Source organism: Haemorhous mexicanus, chromosome 1 (genome assembly GCF_027477595.1).
Source record: "Haemorhous mexicanus isolate bHaeMex1 chromosome 1, bHaeMex1.pri, whole genome shotgun sequence".
Taxonomy (NCBI): Eukaryota; Metazoa; Chordata; class Aves; order Passeriformes; family Fringillidae; genus Haemorhous; species Haemorhous mexicanus.
The window spans coordinates 67,771,239-67,789,415 of record NC_082341.1 but is presented as its reverse complement, the minus strand read 5'-3'; the positions used below and the strand labels follow the sequence as shown (position 1 = coordinate 67,789,415).

Below are 18,177 nucleotides of genomic sequence, written 5' to 3'. Positions count from 1 at the left end.
CTTTCTCTGACGTGTCACTACAATGTTGGCATGCCCATGGGAAACTACGCTTCTGTAGTACTGGACTTACACACATTTCCAGTAATTTCAGAAAGATTAACTAGCACACTACAAAGGAAAATTTTAACTTCATTCCAGTGCTAACAGCAAAGTCCATATCACAATCAAGATCATCTCACAGTTCTGAGAGATATTATTTCCTCAGTTTTCTTCTAAGTGGGAAGGGCCAGCTTTGATGTGCCACCACCACGTCATCAGAGGGCAAGAGCCAAGGCCAGGTGGAATTCGAACCATGCCGGGGCATAAAATCGCTTCCTTGACTAAGGCCTGGATATTCCTTTTGTCCCTTTATACGATCCCATTGGGTGGAAGGGCAAGAGGGAGAAGGAGGATTAAGAAATCAGTTTGCCCCATCCCTAAATCTAAGTCATAGAGCAATGGAATCAGAGGATGCTTTGGGATATGAGGAACCTTAAAGATCATACAGTTCCACCCCCGCTGCTTAGGGCAGGGGCATTTTCCACCAGATCAGGCCGCTCAGACCCCGTCCAGCCTGGCCTTGAATCACCTCTCCGTGTGTCCTACGAGCCCTCTGTCCCGCTCAGGGGTCGAGCCACCGCCCCTGCGCTTTACCCCTCCAGCCGCTCCCCCCGCCCTCACACAGCCCTCACCGCCCCCCGCCATCTCCACCGCGCCGCAGGGCACACTGGGACTTGTAGTCCTCGCTGGCGGGGATTGTCCTTCCGCTCCGGCCGCTGCGGAGGAAGATGAACTACAGCTCCCAGCACGTCCCGCGCATCTCCCCGCGCCAGCGCGATGCTCCACGAGCCCCGCCCCGCCTGGCCGCCGGCTCCTCGGCGGCGGGAGGAGCAGGAGCGGGGCCGCCGCGGCCGCCGGCCCGGCCCGGGTCCTGCCGGCTCCCTCCGGCCGCGCCATGTGGCAGAGCGTCGGGCTGACCCTGCTGGTGATCGTGGCCACGCTGGCCTGCGTGCTGCTCTTCATGCTGTGCGGTGAGTGCCGGGGCGCGGGGGGGCGGCTGCTGGCCCGGCTGCGGCGGGCGGTGCCGGTGCCCCCCGCCCGCCCTCGCAGCGCCGCGCCGGGCTCGCAATCTGTGGTGGTTCCTCTTGGCTCGGATTGACTGGGGGGAAGGAAAAGGGCACCGTGCCCCGGCCTGTGGGGGAGCGTGTGTGCTGTGCAGCGCCCTCTTCTCTTTGTTCCCGAGTCGTTTCCAGCTTTGATATGCTCCCGGAGCCTTACTTCGGTGTTTTATTCACTGTTTCCTCTGGAAATGAGGGCTTTTTTAGAGATGGGACTAAAAAAAAAAACAGTCATCCTGTGCGGCATCTACATGCATGGGTCTGAAATGCTAGTGAGTGCAGGAAGTAAACTTGGGACTGGCATCCCTCGGCTTCTGACATCTGTTTGCTGGAATTGACTGAAGACAGCTCTTAGGAGGTTTTTTCTTACGTGGATCGAGAGGAGGAGGCTCAGGGGGAACCTCCTGGCCCTCTACAACCACCTGACATGAGGCTGTAGTGAGGTCCGTCTGCTGTGCATGCAGTGAGAGGCCCAGGGGAAATGGCCTTAAACTGAGACAGGGGAGATTCAGCTTAGCTATTAGAAAATATTTTTTTCACTGTTAGGGTGGTCGGAGATTGGAACAGGTTGCCCAGGGAGGTGCTGGAGTCACCAAGCCTGGAGCTGTTCAAGAGATGTCTGGATTTGGTGCTGGGAAATGGTTTAGTGATTTAGAGGTTACAGTGGCAATGTTGGGTGAATGGTTGGACTGGATGATCTTAGACTCTTCCAACCTCGATGATTTATCCAAGGCTTTTTTAAAATTTTATGTTATTTTTAAAATTTTTATTTTACTACACAGAGAGAAGGGTTATTTCAATGGAAGGGATGACTTGCAGGTCTTTTCGGAGTTCCTGGAAGGAATCAGCAGTGAATGTTGTGGCCAATATACAGAAGTTGTAGCTCTCAAAACAAACAAAAAACCACACCAGAAAATTCAAGCTATGCCGTAATATGTGATGAGAGGCTTGTGAGACTTTCAACCACTTATAAACCTACCTGGCACCTTGGTGACAGGTGTGTTTACAAGTGGTTTCTGAAAAACTGAGGGAGCAAAGTGAAGACTGATGTTTAATAGTTTAAAAACTACTAATTGTTGTCAAAATGACAAAGCAATGTGGAAAGATTTTGCATTATCAAGGGACTGGATGGTGATATGGGAAGTGAAGTCCAGTATTAACATGTATGAAGTGTGAAATGTATATGCATGTAATTTGTATGGAGAAATATAATGGAATCAAACTGAGCTGCTATTATCCCAAGGAAAGGATTAACTGAAGTAATTGCAAGCATTTCTCCAAAATATCTCTGTAATGCTTTGTAGCTAGCAAACAGGCAATCAAACTTTAGAAGCCTGAAATAGAAGAGAAAATGTCATTATGCTGCTATAGGAATCATCCATGTGCATGTGTCTCACACAGTGTATTTTCTTGGTAAAGTCTATTACCTCATTAAAAAAATGAAATCCTAGTTTCTTTTTAAAAAGATAGGGTTTCCATAGCAATTCTTTGTTGAGAGCTGTGAAATTATTCTGCATGAAGAAACTCTAAACAAGTTAGATCTGTCAAGCCTGGAAAATAGGTGACTGGAGAAGGGGTGATGTGTATGTCACTGACTAGCAAGTAAAAAGTGAAGTGGGAAGCATTGTGAAATGTCATCATTGCAGAGGAGTTGGAGTGCATGAAGTTAAATGGTCAAGCAACAGGCTGAAAACAAAAAGATTGTCTTTCCCCATTGTCACAATGGGGAAATAATTTGCAAGCTCATTAATAAGGAATATTTTGGATGCTGAAACTTCTGTAATTTAAATTCCTGGAAGAAAGGTCAATGTCTTGGTCTTGGTCATGGTCATGATCTTGAGTGAGGAAATCTGTGAAATGCTGATAACTGGAACTGCAAGGCTGTACTTCACTTGGTCTCGTGCTCTTTTCCTGCATGTCCTGTACTCTCTGTTGTTACAGACAAAACAGTGACCTGAGTAGATATTTATTCAAGTTTCTCTACCCTCATTAGGTGTTGACTGGCCACTTTTCAACTTTTAGAAGATGCAGCATGGTAATTGCTAGGGCTTTTATTTCTAAGTATGGATAAAAGATCTTTGTTTACTATCTTGCTGAAAGTGTAATACAATTTTGCAACCTGCTTTTCAAACTCAGAAACAAGCATCATTTTCCTCAGGCCCTTCTGCCTTTTCCTGTATAGGACAAATGGAATTGGAATGCTAAGCATTAACTTTGGTTGATAACACAATCATTTGCCTAGTGCTTTCTTGGTTAAAGAAAGCAGAAGAATGAATAACTTTATTTTTAAGTGGCTTGTAAATACTTAGCTTGTTTGGAGTTACATATTGGACATTCATCTTAAATTCCATGAATATGTTGCTTTGAATCCTTCATTGTATTTTACTTTAATCAGTGTCAGACTTTGTAAAATGATTGCTAAAAGTCACCTAGATTTCAGATGTACTGAACACAGGAAGCTGACACATTAATTGGGTTTTTTGGGGAGGGATTTGAACTATTACCATGCTAGAAGTGATTCAGTGGGATTTGATAGTGATTTATAGTATTTGTAATTATTTTTTCATCACTCAGCATTTATTAATTAATTGATAAATATTGGTTATACCACTTATACTTCTCTTGCCATGAAAAATAGTCAAGGAAAACAGTGTCAAGACCACTACTGGGATAAAAAAAAAGAGTACTTTTGAACTTAATTGTTTGTCTGCGCTAGTGTCAGGCAGGCAGTTTCCCTGGGAAGGCTGGGAAAAGTAGCAACCTCCAGGTGAGAAGGTGGTGAGGAAACTGCCTAAGTGCTGTGTGTGACAGGATGTGAGCAAAAGCCAGCCAGTGAGACAAACAAATTAATGGACAAATCTGACATAGGAAGGGCTGGAGTTAGTCTGATCTGATGATGAGAATATTTTCCAGCCATCTGACAAGACGTGTTGAAACAGCCTCAAGAGGAAGGGTGAAGTGTGTAAAGAGCTGGGACTTGGGTTTTGAGTGCTCATAAAAGGACTCATGGTGTGATTGCCTGTAGAGAGTAATAAACTTAAATATCCAGGATCACGTGGATTTCTGCTGCCTGTCCACATAAAATGTGATAAGGGCTATCCAAACTTAAACAATGAGTAAAACATTCACTTTACCAAATTTTTTTCCACATGAAAAGACAAAATTCAGAGCCCAAATTATCAGAAGTTACTCTGATTGGTTCTTCAGCAATGTGAATTAGGCATTTTTGTTTATAAATGTACTTAGAATAAATGGTCTGAATTACTTCTTTAAAACATGTCTGAATGCTGGCAACCGCTACTTTCAGTGTTAATCTGAATTAGTTGAGAAGCATGGGAGGCTTGCAGCTAGCATTTGTAAACTGATCACATCTGACACAGAAACCACTGAGGTACTGTAAACACAGCAATGTTCAGTTGCTCTTTTAAAAGTGGAACTAAGATAAGTTGCTCCCACTTTTTTCATACCCACCTTTTCTGATTTTCTGGTGGTCTTATTGCTGCTTTTGTGTATTCCATGTACCTCTGAGATGGAAGGAGCTTGTCCGTAGTCAAGGATTCGGGATAAAATAAAATAGCAGCCAAGGTGAACTCTAGTACTGCTTACCTCTGTGTATTTGTTCTGTTTCCCCAGTGTAGCAATGCATGAAGCCAAGTGAAATTGCCAAAGTGCCTTCACTGGAACAGATGGAAGCATTCATCTCATTTGTCAAAAGAGGCTAATGAAATGCGGGTTGAGACATACAACCTTAAAATAAAAATCATGTAACTCTAAGTGCTGAAATGAATGTGTGGTTCACTTCAGAAGTATGAATTCAGTTGCAGATGGGAAAATATTTCAGCCCTAAATTCTGCCTGAATAACTTTTCTTTAATGCTTTGCTTAAACAGTTTTGTAACTATCTTCAATGAGTGATTCTTGGGAAATACCTTAACAGATGAGGAAAGTCATGCTTGGGAGTAACTTTGTAGTTGGATCACTGTTTCTTTCTCCTTTACACAGAACCAGGATCTGATGTGGGAAGTAACAGAAAAAGTAGTTTTCATGAAGTCTAGTCAAACTATAAAATCAGTTTAACATCTGAATTGCATGGATGTTACATATATCCTCTATGAGTTAGTCAATGCTTTGACTCACAGCCCCATCTTCACAAACACATTGCATCGTGATTTATTAGAGGGGCGTTGACATACTGATGGCACGGTACCAGATGTGTCTTTGCATGGCATCTGGCTGTGGCATTTTTAAGTGAGATGGTGGCACCCAGCTTTTAATGAGTACTAAACTCTGCAAGGCTGCGTGCTGCTGTTTTGGCTAGCTTCAAAATGTTGGTAGCTTAGATTTTGTAGCACTGAATTCAGGTATGTGCTACATCAAGAGCTGGATCCCCTGCTTTGCACTGTGCTGATGTATGTTTGATCTGGCTTACTGCTTTGAGAGGCAACTTCTTTCACCAGTTAGTGTAGAAATATTATGTATTATAGTCTGCATGTCATCACTGCTTGTTTGATGAAGGCGTGTTGTGGGTGTGCTGTTTGGCTTCCACAGGCTCAGTCAAGCTAATGATGATTTTAAAAGGTAAATCAAATAGCTAAAGAAAATAAAGCAAGCACTGAAAGACTGATTCTAATCACATGTTTTGTGTGTGGTGAAGCTAAACCAGTAGGACTTCTTTGAGAGCAGCTTACCTGAACAGAGTGCAAGTGTTAGAGATGCAAACCAATGGTGTCCCTTACATGTCCAGGAAGAGCTCTACAGCAGAAAAACCCGCAAAGCTAAACTGAGCCACATACAGAAAAGAATGCCTTGAGACGCCCATTTTCTTTTTCTTGTGTGTGTATTTTAAATTACTTTACTATTATTTTCTTTTTTTTAAACACAGTTATGTAACTTGCAGTTCTTCAGTATGGACAGTGATGGGTGTTATCATCTTGCAGTTTTTTAAGAGAATGAGAAATTAATAGAAAATGCATTGTCTTCTGATTCAGAGACAATGTGAATCTGCCTCCAGGCTTTGTGTCTGTGTGTGTGTGTGTTTTTTTTAATGATGTATTTAGCTGATACTGTTGCTGGAGAGATTTTTTTTCTTACCCAGAATAACTTGTTCTTAGTAGTCTGGTTATTTCCAAGGAAATTCTTATTTATTTAATGACAGGGATGCTCAGCTGAAGAGGAAAGTCCAAACTTGATTTGGCCAAGTGTGGTTGTTTTGGGGAATTATTTTTTTACCTTTCCATCCAAGCTGGCACAGGAACTAGAGCAAGTGAAAGAAATCTTTCTACTTTGATTACTTTATACCTAAAGGTTTCTGGTACAGGCTAGGAGACCTTGTGAGGTTTTTTATTCTGGTTTTCAAGCCTGGTTGCCCTCCCACTAATGCCTTTGGCTTAGCCTGTTGTAATTTTCTTTTCAACCAACTGTATTGTGGTTTGTTTCACCTGCCTGTTACCCCTGATCTGTTTGTTTGGCTGCTAGAACCAGTCCCCTTGGCTGGTTATTTACACTGTCTTGTTCGTAGTCTGAAGCTAGAGAGCTCCAGAATCTGTTTGTGGTACTTGGGATTTTGGATACTTAGACCATTCTGCTCTGCTCTCTAACTCAGACCAAACACTAAAAAGAAATTAGTGCTGTTTTTCTTGAGACTGCAGATGAACTTCCTAAGTTCTTTAGTGTTTCCCCAACACACACCCTCTAGTAATTCTGGGTGTTAAGTAGCCTGTTTGCAGTGATAGAGGAAGCATGTAGTTCACTTTATTTAGCTTAAGTTAAAATACCTCCTTTAATGGAATATCTATTTACACCAAATATACTCAAGTCATGCTTCTGTAAAGTGCTCTAAAACCCGTCTGGGAATGCCCTGAATATTTTTGCCTCATCCTCTTCCCTCTCCCCTTGCAATGGAAGCAACCTTCAAAGAGCTGCTACCTCAATTTTTGCTTCTAGTTCTGAAAGAAAAGAGAAACCAAACCCAGCCATCTACCATCAGGTTTTTTTATTAGGTGCAAGGGAATGTAATGCATTTGTGGGACAGCAGATTCAATTTAATCACAAGTCATATAAGTGGTTAGGTATTCATGGGAAAGGAAATACTGTGTAGGCTCTAGGAATCAATTTAGATCATAAAAGGTTGTCATATAGAAGTTTTTCTTCAATTTAATCAGGAGCAGAGAAGTTACTGAAATTAAAAAACTGCAGGATGTGAAAAGTATTCCAGGAAGGAGAAGAAGGGTGGGATCTTGTTTTTGTCATAAGGAATGGATTGCCTGTATTGACTCTGATTACAGAAGAGGAAGAAATGCAGAGGTGCTGTTGTTATATAAGTGTTATTTATTTATTAGTTAGTTCTTAGTCTTTCTCCCCCCTTTCTACTATGTCCTGTTATCCATTCCCAGAAGCCTGCTTCTGCTGGAAGCTGTTTAATTGGGAGTACAGTTTTCCCTAGCTCTGTAAAATAGGACTCTTAATATCTGAATAGGTCAGCAGTATAGGCTTAAATAGCTGGCAAGACCTTCTGAACAGAGAATGGGACTATTAAATATATAGCTCTGTGGACCCAGATGGATGTTGGTGTTGCAAACCCAACATTTGGATGGCATTTATTTTCAATGAGCTGTTTGTATAGCATTTATTTTCAATGAGCTGTTTAAATTTTGCTCCACTTAACTTTATTTCACAGAGAAGTTTTATTCCTATTCGGTGGGTTCTCTTAAAATGAAGATTCTGGCTTAGGTTTAGATATATTTATATCTGCTTTTTCAAGATTTTTTTGCTACCTGTTACAGAAACACAGACAAGACAGAGGAGGAGGAGCAGATGGATTTCAAGTATTTTTTAAGGTAGATTCTAGAAATGTGGCCATCTCAGCTCTTTACTTGCATAGTTTTGGGACCTAGAGTATTTTAGCAGCGGGGCAGTACATAGATTTACCACAGAATGTTAATTTTACTTTAGTGGGATTTGGGCATAGTGAGGGATCTCATTGAATTTGACGGATGTGGTCTTTTAGTGAACCTAAGGAAGACCTTGTCCATTTATTATAGGATTTATTATAAAATATTATATTAATTTGAGGATCTGAGCAAGTTTGCATAATAGTGATTATGTAATGCAACTTTTAAAATGTGTGATTTCCAGAATGGAGTGTTTGCTGAGTGAGGGGAGAAATCCTAATGCTTTCACAGCGCCTGTGTAATGAATCCTGAATCCTTGTTTGATATATAACCACAGGAGTTCTTTTTTCCTGACAATTAAGACCTTTATCTGTGTGATGGTGATGGTAATGACCCACCTACTTGCTGTGGCAGTTCAGTTTGGAATGTGTCGGGCTTTTCCTGGAGCTTAAATGTTGCTTCTGGATGAGGACGAACTTTACGAAGTTGAATTGGTTTTTACAGGACTGTAAAAAGGAGTCGATGTGCTGTGAAGGGCTGTTGGGGTTGGCAAATAGAGGATGGGAGCTGATCAAAATTTTTTTACCCTTTTGTGATATACTTTGCCGGCGAGCTGACTCTCAATTTGTATGAAGTAATTAAGCAGTATCTTTTTTCTTTCTCCTGCAGGATGGTATGTGGTCTGGCAATTGTTCCTGTCTAAATTCAAATTCCTGAGAGAATTGATAGGTGATACGGGGTCCCAGCAGGGAGACAACGAGCCTTCAGAAACTGAAACTGAACAGGAAACTCCGCCCTCGCCTCAGAGAGGGAGACAGAAATCGGCTCGGCAGCGAAGGGCACCTACGGAAGACACGACTTAAAGTATTCCATTGAACTTCTGAGTAAACTGTGAATGGTTAACACCTCTGCACTTCAGTGGTGTGTCCTTCAGTGGTGTGACCTTCCTGAGAAACTGACCTAAGAGGTGCCATTGATCCCTGTGGACCTTTACTTCTGAGCTACCAATGGATGATGCTGCTGCGGTAAAAGTTCAGGGAGGGCTTCTGCAGCAAGTCACAGAATACTGGAAGAAGGGAGAGAAATCTCCATCACAAAAATGCTGAGCTCCTGTATCTCTGGTCTCAGCACGCAGATGAAGAACAGGTCCTGGACCACAGGCTTAGCCTTTGCATTAGTCTGAACATAGTAAATATTTCAGACTTAAAATAGTTTATAAATTATTTTTTCTTTACAGCACTGTAACTACATATAACGAAATGGAGTTTTATTTCCTTAGCTGTATATGAATATATATTTTTTCAGCCTTGAGAAAGCACGTGAACTGAAAAATCAGTTGAAAGAATATTCTGGTTTAGAAGGTACTCTAAAGTGAGATTTTAGTTAATTTCTTGTACATATAAAAAGTATAAATGAAATATGAAAAATCCTATTAGGTGCACATGATTTGGAGGTTTTTATTATCTCCTCTTGTTTAAAAAAGGAGGAGATGCAAAGAAAGCAATTGGATAGCAAGACTTGTTTTCTTGGTTTTGGTATATAAGAAGGATTATAGTTTAAACAGTCCTGCTAGGCTTCTGAATGTTTTTCCTGAACCTTTTACTCCAAGTCCAGCCTGTGCTGAAGATGTGAAGGTGCCTGGATTACGCACTGCTCACTGTTTAGTATTCTGAAGTGTCATCTTTGGTATTTGGATAATGAGCCCTTCTCTTAGCTCTCCTTGTACACCTTTACATCAGGTATTTGGTATCTAACATAACTTTTTTTCCTAGAAGCATTTAAGGCTTTCTTAGCAGTTTGTGACACTCTTGACAGTGTTCCAGCAGGGAATTTGATACCTCATGTTTGCTGGAGGACTTAGAGATTTTACCAGTAATCAGCAGTTGTTCCTGTTTTCTCTGAGGATTAGTTCTACAGCTATTTTGGCATTGCACTTCAGAATGCAGTGCTCCACTTCCGTTTATCTAGCAACTCTGAAGATTGATGCATGAGATTTTGGAAAAATGAGGAGCATGCATGTAACCACCTCTGTGTGTATGAGCGAGAACTACCAACAGGTCTCATCTTGAACGGCTTCATTTTTCTCTCAAAGTTTGGATATGTGGTAGTGTTTGGATCATTGTTCCGTGTATAAAAACTTAATCAGGACTTTTAAATCGGTCTTGTATTTTTAGCTGTTAAGAAGTTTAAGCCTGTGGCTTCCAAATTGTGGTTTGGTTCAGTTATATGGCTGAAAGCAGCAGCATTTAGGTTTTTCATCAAGTAGGTCTACATCTGGGAAAAGAGCACTCTTAGTGCCTTTATGTTCTAATTTGTCAGTTTTGGATAGTGATCAAAATCCAGTGAGGGGCATTCACTTCTTAAAGTCATTTAGATGTTTCAGTATTAAAATACATAAGATAGATTAGCCCTGACTTTCCTTTGGAGTCCAAAAGACTATTTCATATGCTGGCATGTATATATTAAGCATAAGGTTATGTTTTGAAGCATGATTAGGCAGTGCTACGCACATATCCTGTAAACACATGTTGAAATACTGAGCGTCTCCTCTTCTGTCTTGTGTGCTGGCAGGGGAATGTCTAATGATGGTTGATTTGTTTTTTCTTTTCTTTTTGCTTTGCTTTAATTAGTAAATTTCCCATTTATTCTAACTGAGCAAAAGCAATCAGATTCTAATCCCTGCTGCTTTCAGTTTTCCTCACATAACTTAATGTCACAATTTTCTTGTGTGCTTATGTCTTGTCACATGGTGAGACTTCCAGTCTTGCAGTGCTAATCAAATACTGGGACATTTTTCTTAAGAAATTAGCATTTTCGTCTTAAGCTTTGCTAGTACGGGCTTACAATTAAACTTGCTCTGTACTGACATAGGATATTGACACTCCACTGCACTTCACTTTATCTAGACTTTAGTGTACAGAAGACAGCAAAAGGCTGATGCCTATAGTGTCCCTGACTAAGAAACAGGAACTTTGTCCCTGCTTCTGTAAAGAAATGTGAAGTTATGGCAATATACATGGCTAGTTCAGGGTGGCTCTGAAAGTGCAACAATCAAGACTCTTGAGCAAGATAATGAAGGAGAAATCCGTGTGGGTTTGAATGAGGACACCAATCAAATATGCAATAAGATGGATGTGGAACCTCTGGGTAGCTCATCTGCTCTAGCCAAACAATTTCCTTCTCCTTTCCATGCTGTCTGTAGGTGTACATTTCATTCCCCAAGTTATTTTCAGTCTCTTTCTTTTCTTAAACAGCTGATGCTATTTTTTTAATGTTGTTGTGACGTAGCTGCCAATAATGCTGTCTCCCTAGTGTGTAGCTTTAATGATCTTACTAGTAGCAGGCCAAAGGTATATAATATTAAGTGATTTGGAAGAATTTTAAAATGCTAATGTCTTCTGTCAATACTTAATTTTTCTTGAAGGAAACTAGTGAAATCTTTGTACAGGGCACTTCATGCAAACGTGTAAGAGTGAAGCTGCATGTGTGGGACATGTGCTTGTGATAAGACCTGGGTTGTGATTGCTGGCAGTCCAATATACTCATGTCTTCAGGTGTTCTTACCAATGTCCTTCTGAAATGTTAGTGGTGGGTAAGCACTTAACTTTGAACTCACCCATCCAAGTCTGAAACCTTATGAAGGCAACAAACAGGGTGGTCTTGTTTTTGTTTAGTGGGATCTATTTTTAAAACGATTGCCTTATTGTTGCAGCCGTTATCTTGAATGTATTTTGGGTTCTTATTTTAAATACAGTCATATCATCTTTGTTGCAGGGGCTCTGTAACTTTGAATAAGCAGTAATTTCCTGTGTTGTATGTGACAGTGTTGCAATTTGTGATCACATTGCTGCTTAATATCAGGTTTTACACTGAACTAGACCTGTGTATGTCCTTCTGTTTCATTTGGAAATGACCAGCATAAAGAATGTGTTCAGTGTGGTCATTTGCTTCTTCAGTGTTACAAAACTGTACCTAAAGCTTCTGTGGTTGTCTGTTTTCATCATTACTGTTCTTTTAACTGACTGCACAGATGAAAAATAAAATAATCAGTCTTGATATGAATATTTGACCCGAGTGATTTTCTGATTACATTTTTGAGTGGGATATTGTCTGTAGAGTTAGACTGCTTGTTTGAATGTGAAACACTACAAAAGAGGACTTGTCAACAGTCACATTTTAGCTGGTGTAATACCTGCAGATGACTTCATTGTAACGGGCTGGTTTGTGTATATCTTTTAGAGTAGTTGTTAGTAAAGGTGTTTTTTCTGCCTTATACCTTGAAAGTTGTAATTTCACTTTAGCAACTAAAAAACCCAAAACAAACAACAAACCCCCTAAAAATCAAGCCACCTCTCTGCTCTAAGACTCATTATAGACTCTAGTTTTTCTAAAATAAGTGTCTTGGTGAAGTAGGAAGTTCTTATTTTGGAAATGAAGATGTACAGCAGAAGGAAGTGAGAACATGCTTCATCCCTTACTGGTTCTGTTAAGTAAAATGCATTGTATCCTGGGTTATTTTATTTAATAATCAGATATTAAAAGAAGATTTTGAAGAAAAATCTGAAATATCTTGAGAGAACAAACTGTTCTGCTGTTCTACTCTTCTCAATTTTAAAAACAGGCTACTAATGGAGTGCTGCAAAATGTCTTGGTGTTATGTGACTTGAGCACCTGGGTCTTTTCACCTTAGCTGGATTTGTGGTTTGTGTTGGGAGCTAATATAAGTGAGAACGATCAGTGATAGGCAACTGGTGTTAAGTGCCTGTGAAACACATAGTTGCTTTTCTGTTTTGGTGCTGATCCCAAAGAACTCCTTTGTGGTGTGTTCCAATGGGATGAATGAAGGTGCCATTGTACAAGTTTGCCTCAAGTTCCACCAAAAGCTGTTTTAACTGGTACTATGGGCGCTCATGTGCTATCAGGGATCTCCTGTGGCCTTGGGTCTATGTAATTGAAATACACAATCTTTATAAAATACAAGCAGTGTTACATCTTGCTTGGGTTTTACTTACAAGAACATTTTTTATCTGTGATCAGACTGGAAGTTGACAGTGTGCATATGCTGGGTTTTATGTCAAATGTTAAGGACGTGAATATTGTTGTGTTCTTAATGTTGACCAGAAGCTCTTCTGTTTTGATCATCTGTGGGTGTTTATAATCTCAGTGTTATCTCTGAAAGCTGGATGGAAGGGAGACACTTTGCACTGCTTCACAGCACCTGGGAGAAGGCTCTCGTCTGGTCTAGGGCTAATGTTCATGTCTTACAGTGTTGGACTCCACTTCAGGCAAAGGAATTATTATATAGGGAAAGATGGGATAGGGCCATAATATGGCCACTCTGGTCGCTGTCCAAGTATTGAACCCATAACCTACTATTTGTGGTGTACCTGCCTCTGCTGGCTTGTTTTGTGTGACTGCCACAGTGACTTGTCCCAAATGCTGGCAGTGTACTTGAACTGAGAAGGGTAGGAAGATGTGGGATCTGTGGCCTGAGAGGTACTTGCCTGTGAATCTTTCTCCCTGGGTCTGGGTGTGCTGAACAATTCAGGCAGCTGACTTCTGTCCACAGTCTATTAAAACATCCAGCCTTCTCTGCAGGTAATGGTGAAGTTTTGAAATGAGAAGTTACATGTAACCTATGTCTTCCTCGGAACACTAGGAAGGAGATTGCCTTGCTCTATGTCATGTCAATTTCCTCTCCTCTGCGCTAGAGTATTTTAACATCTTTTTTGGAGAGTCTGAAGCCTTCTAGCAGCAAATTTGTTTGTTCACAAGTAACATAGGCTGTGGCTCAGAGCAAGTTTTGTTTCACCTGTGTGCTAAATTGTACCACTGGGGCTGTGTCAACACTGAATTTTTATTAAAGTCAATCTTTAACTCCTTAGCACAGTTCCCTGCTCCCTCTTACTTCAGGCCTTCTGTCTTTGTGCAAACTTCTTGTTTATTTTGGGTTAATTGTCCTTCCTGTGGCAATTGAGTCCTTCGATGCCAGATGATCAGCTGTTGGTCTTTAATGTGTTTAAAAATGTTAGGTAACTTCCTTGCCATGATAGAATGCATCAAAATCTGTCCCTGCCCATCACTTATTTCTAACATTGGTGGTCTCAGTTTTTAGAAATATAAAGAGTTGCTCCCCTCAGGTTCTGGAAAGGCCCTGCTTTGAGAAGATCCTCAGGAGAAGGAGAAGATGCTGCCTGGTGACCTTGGTGGTTGCAAGAGGGCTGAGCTTGGTGCAGGGTGCAGGTGTCTGCAAGGTGTAGGCAGAGGACGTGCTTAGCTTGGACATGCCAGGTCTGCAGCATCTCTGCAGTGATGGTAATCCCCTAAAGCCCTCTCGTGTTGGTGGCTAGGTGGCACCACTTCTGCTGTGACTTCTGATCCTGGCACAACTTGATTTTTGGTTTTCCAAGAATAGAACCAGTTTGATCAACCTCTGGTGTCAGTGGGTTGGGGGCACATTGGCAAACACCAACCACCATGAGTACTACAGCCATGTGGGGAAATGTTCATCTTTCCTTCAGCAGAGAGGCCATGCCGTGGCTGGGAGTTGTGAATTTCACTTTATGCCTCTGATTTGTCAAATTTTACTGAATTTCTTTGTTAGCTTCTTTATTTTCCAAAATCCTAGAATCATGGAATGGTTTGGGCTGGAGGGGACCCTAAAGATCATCTAGTTCCAACCCTCCCTGACATGGGCAGGGACACCTGCCATAAGACGGGGCTGCTCAAAGCACCGTCCAACCCAACATTTTCAAGGATGGGGGATTGACAACTTCTCTGGGAAAAATCACGAGGTTAATTTAACAATTGTGGCACTCAAGTACTAGCAGGGACACTTTTGCAGCCTTAGTTTTACGTTTTCCAAGAGATACACATACTGAGGGTACACTTGGTTTTGCTATTCTTTGTCCATGCTTCCAGAATGTCCTCACGTTTCTCCTGAGCCCTCAAGGGATGTCATGGATAGTGAAAAACACTTATCCTTGAACTGGATATTGCAGATTCAGTCTGAAATACTAAATAAAGAAATAGATAGTAAAATCCTGGAGTCTTTTAGTATCCAGCTTGGGTGGGAAGGGTGCGTGTCACCACTAGATGGCATGGGCCGCTAGGCTTTGGGGATGGGCCCTCCTGGCAGGACCGATGCTGCTGAGCTTGAGCTCCTTTGCGGGTGCTGTCGCTATTATTATTATTATTATTATTATTATTATTATTATTAGTAGTAGTAGTAGTAGTAGTAGTAGTAGTAGTAGTAGTAATTCCACTGTTATTTGGTGGGTTGGGGAAGTACAAGGGCAGCTGCTTGTAGGTATTGAGCCTGGTTCTTTTTTGGCTGTATACTGCATACCTGTGGGAATGCATGGAGCCTCAAGTCTAAGGACACTGGTGCGTTGCTTTACTTTGTAAAGGAAAGTGACCTCAAAACTGTCTGCTTCAGGAAGAGAGGTCTCAAAAATGCCAAGAGAGGTCTGTTTTTCTTAACTCTCACTGAGGTTGAGAAGGAAAAAAAAAGCCTACAAAATACACCACTTCTTAGGGTTACAAACACACTGTACCAGTGTCTACAGCAGCTCAGGAAAAGTATTGGTTTTGTGGGGCTTTTCCCAATCTGATGGCAAGGGCAAGCTGCCTGCTGTCCAGATCTGTTCAAAACCAGTTCTTGATGTTGCATCCTCACGCTTCTCACAATTGAGATGTGATGTGACATTCCATCCCATCAAAGCTGGTCTAAATCCTGCTAGTTACTGAGCAGGTAAAACAAGGGCTTATGATCAGCTTACTTGAAAACCTTCTCCCAAAGTCTAATATTAGTATTAGTCCAATAGTAGCCTACCATTAATGTAAAATATAATATTAATAGCACAATATAATATTAGATTTGGGGACAGAGAGCCTGTGTAACATTTTCCTTGCATTAAAGACCAAAATTCTTGAGAAAAGCTAGGGGATAGAGATATGGTGGGAGCCTTGTTGAGTTGTGCTGCTGATGACTCTATTCAGGCTTAGGGAGGAGGAAGCACTTTGTTGCACAGGGCATTGGAGAAACCTATTTTCCCCTTACTGAGTCCCTCATTTATTACTCAAGACTTACAGTGAGTCCCCGTTAGCAAATCTAGCATTTACACTTAGAGGGTTGCTGGCATTAAAAACAAGCAAACAAACTTTTTTTTTTTCTTTTTTTTTTTCAGTCTCTATGGCTTGCAAGGGACATTCAGGCTTATTCCAGCTGTGCAGGTGTGTGTCTGAGGAGTCTTCATCTGCAGTTTGGGTTTGAAGGGCTGCTGCTCTTGTGTTAGTGATCTCTAATGCTTGCGAGACTGTCCAAGTCAAAACCAAGATAAAATGCTGGGAATGAAAATTGGGCAGTCTGTAACACCAAAGCAAGGCTGAGGGTGGCACTGGCTCTCACACCAACCCTCTGCCTGGCAACTGGCAGCTCCATGGGAACACAAATGCCACTGGAAAGTAGGTGCCTGCCAATGCTCTAGACCACTGCAGCTGTAGCTACCCACCCATCCTGCAGAAGTGTGGACAGGAGGAAGAAGCTTTTGCCCTGTGGCTGGCAGGAGGAAGAGCTGAAGCCAGCCTTTCATATGTGTGGTGTTTAAGGCTAAAAAAGACAGGGCTTCTCTTTTTCTCTTGGCCAGACTCCAGCCCAAGGCTGACTAGCCAGGGTCTGTCTACAAAACCAGCAAATACTTCAGTCACACTATTTGCTCCATTCTCCAAGACCCCTGCTCTCAGTTCATGTTAGGTGAGATGTGCTTGTCATCAACACTTTAACCAGGACTGGTGGGTGCTTCAAAAGTAATTGTGATGGACAGCAGGGTGAGCCTGTCCTAGGGAAAGGAAGAAAGTGTGCTAGGATGAGGGGTATGTGGAGGAACTGGTGGGTACAGTGTGTGCTTCCCACTCAGGAGACACAACACAACAGACTAGGGACACCGTTTCAAGGTACAGGTATGTGACAGGAGCCGTATCTTTTCTAGGATCACCAAGCACTTCAGTGGTGGCTGCAGCACCAGGTTTCTTGGGATGTCCCACATGTGGATAACCACTTCACACAGTAGGTAATGAAAACCTGCAATCTGCTGCCACAGGATGTCACAAAGATAAGTTTGTGAACCTGCAGATACCAACTAATAGATACTTCCATGGGCGAATCCCAAGTTTATAGGATAATGAGAGGTGTAGTCAGCGCTGTGTTTCCTAAGATCCAATATCCAGAGATTGTGAGCACTAGGGAGAGCCGGCCTGCAAATGTACCATAAGCAGACCCACCCTTCAGAAATAGAGTATGGGGCTGTGTGCTCCATGGCCTGACCCGCCGGGTAAGTTCTTACTTAAATGTTGTCAGGCTGATAGCTAGAAATGCTCAGAGAAAAAAAAAAAAAAACAAAAAACAATGGAATACATGCACATTCCCTCAACTAAAAAAGTCTTCCAAGTTGAGAATGAAGAAAACCCTTCCTTTGTTTCACAGTAGCTGTCATATTTACTGCTCTGAACAGTCAGTAAGAAGCCAGCACTCAGTGCAGCATGTGGGAGGAGATGGCAGCCTTTCCTGCCTGGGATGCCCTGCATACTGAGCAGGACCAGCAGAGATCAGAGCTGGGCTCTGCCTTTGGGCTTTGAGCTGCAGCCAGCAGGTGTGAGACTGTCCCACCCTCCTGTAGCTGATTTCACCAGTGTAGGGGAACTTTGAACAGCTAATGAGTTCCTACTTGTGCAAAAGGTATTATTTGTTCTTTACCTAAAGCACAAGGACTAGAGAAAAATCAGGCTTGGAGGACTTGCTTCTGTGTGGTTGGAGAGAGCTTTAAAAATAGATATCAGCTGGTGATGGAGCCACAGCTGTGGCTTTTGTGTGTGTAATGCTTGTGCCTTCATCATTGAGCCTGTGGAAAAGCAGCATTGCTGAGGAACAGAGCCTGTTTAAATGGCCTCCTAGCTGCTTGTCACACAGTGTCCTCCTGGGAAGTCATGGATGCATTCATGTGGGAAACACTGAATTACACTTTTCTCCTTGATTGGTTTTTTCATAGGATGAGAAACTGAGCAATGATCACAGGGCATGGAGATTTTATGCTCTGTTGCCTTGCCTGGAAGTAGAGGTTGGCATTTTCTGCTGAAGTTATTACTTGTGAATAACTTATATGGATCCGATGGGTTGCTCCAAAGATTTTGGTT

The 18,177-nt window shown here is 41.9% G+C and overlaps 1 protein-coding gene across 1 annotated transcript; it reads left to right on the top strand.

Moving 5' to 3' along the window:
- Nucleotides 1-830: 830 nt before the first annotated feature.
- SMIM13 (small integral membrane protein 13) lies at nucleotides 831-12,048 on the top strand. The gene is made up of 2 exons (XM_059852467.1): nucleotides 831-1,010; nucleotides 8,656-12,048. Exons 1-2 carry the CDS (start codon nucleotides 935-937, stop codon nucleotides 8,847-8,849), a joined length of 270 nt encoding a protein of 89 aa, XP_059708450.1. The 5' UTR covers nucleotides 831-934; the 3' UTR covers nucleotides 8,850-12,048.
- The last annotated feature ends 6,129 nt before the right edge of the window (nucleotides 12,049-18,177 follow it).

Excerpts from the sequence above, each read along its gene's own strand:
- SMIM13 (XM_059852467.1), top strand. The coding sequence starts at position 935 with ATGTGGCAGAGCGTCGGGCTGACCCTGCTGGTGATCGTGGCCACGCTG. Across the intron at positions 1,011-8,655 it reads GCTGCTCTTCATGCTGTGCG|GATGGTATGTGGTCTGGCAA; the intron begins GTGAGTGCCGGG and ends TTTCTCCTGCAG.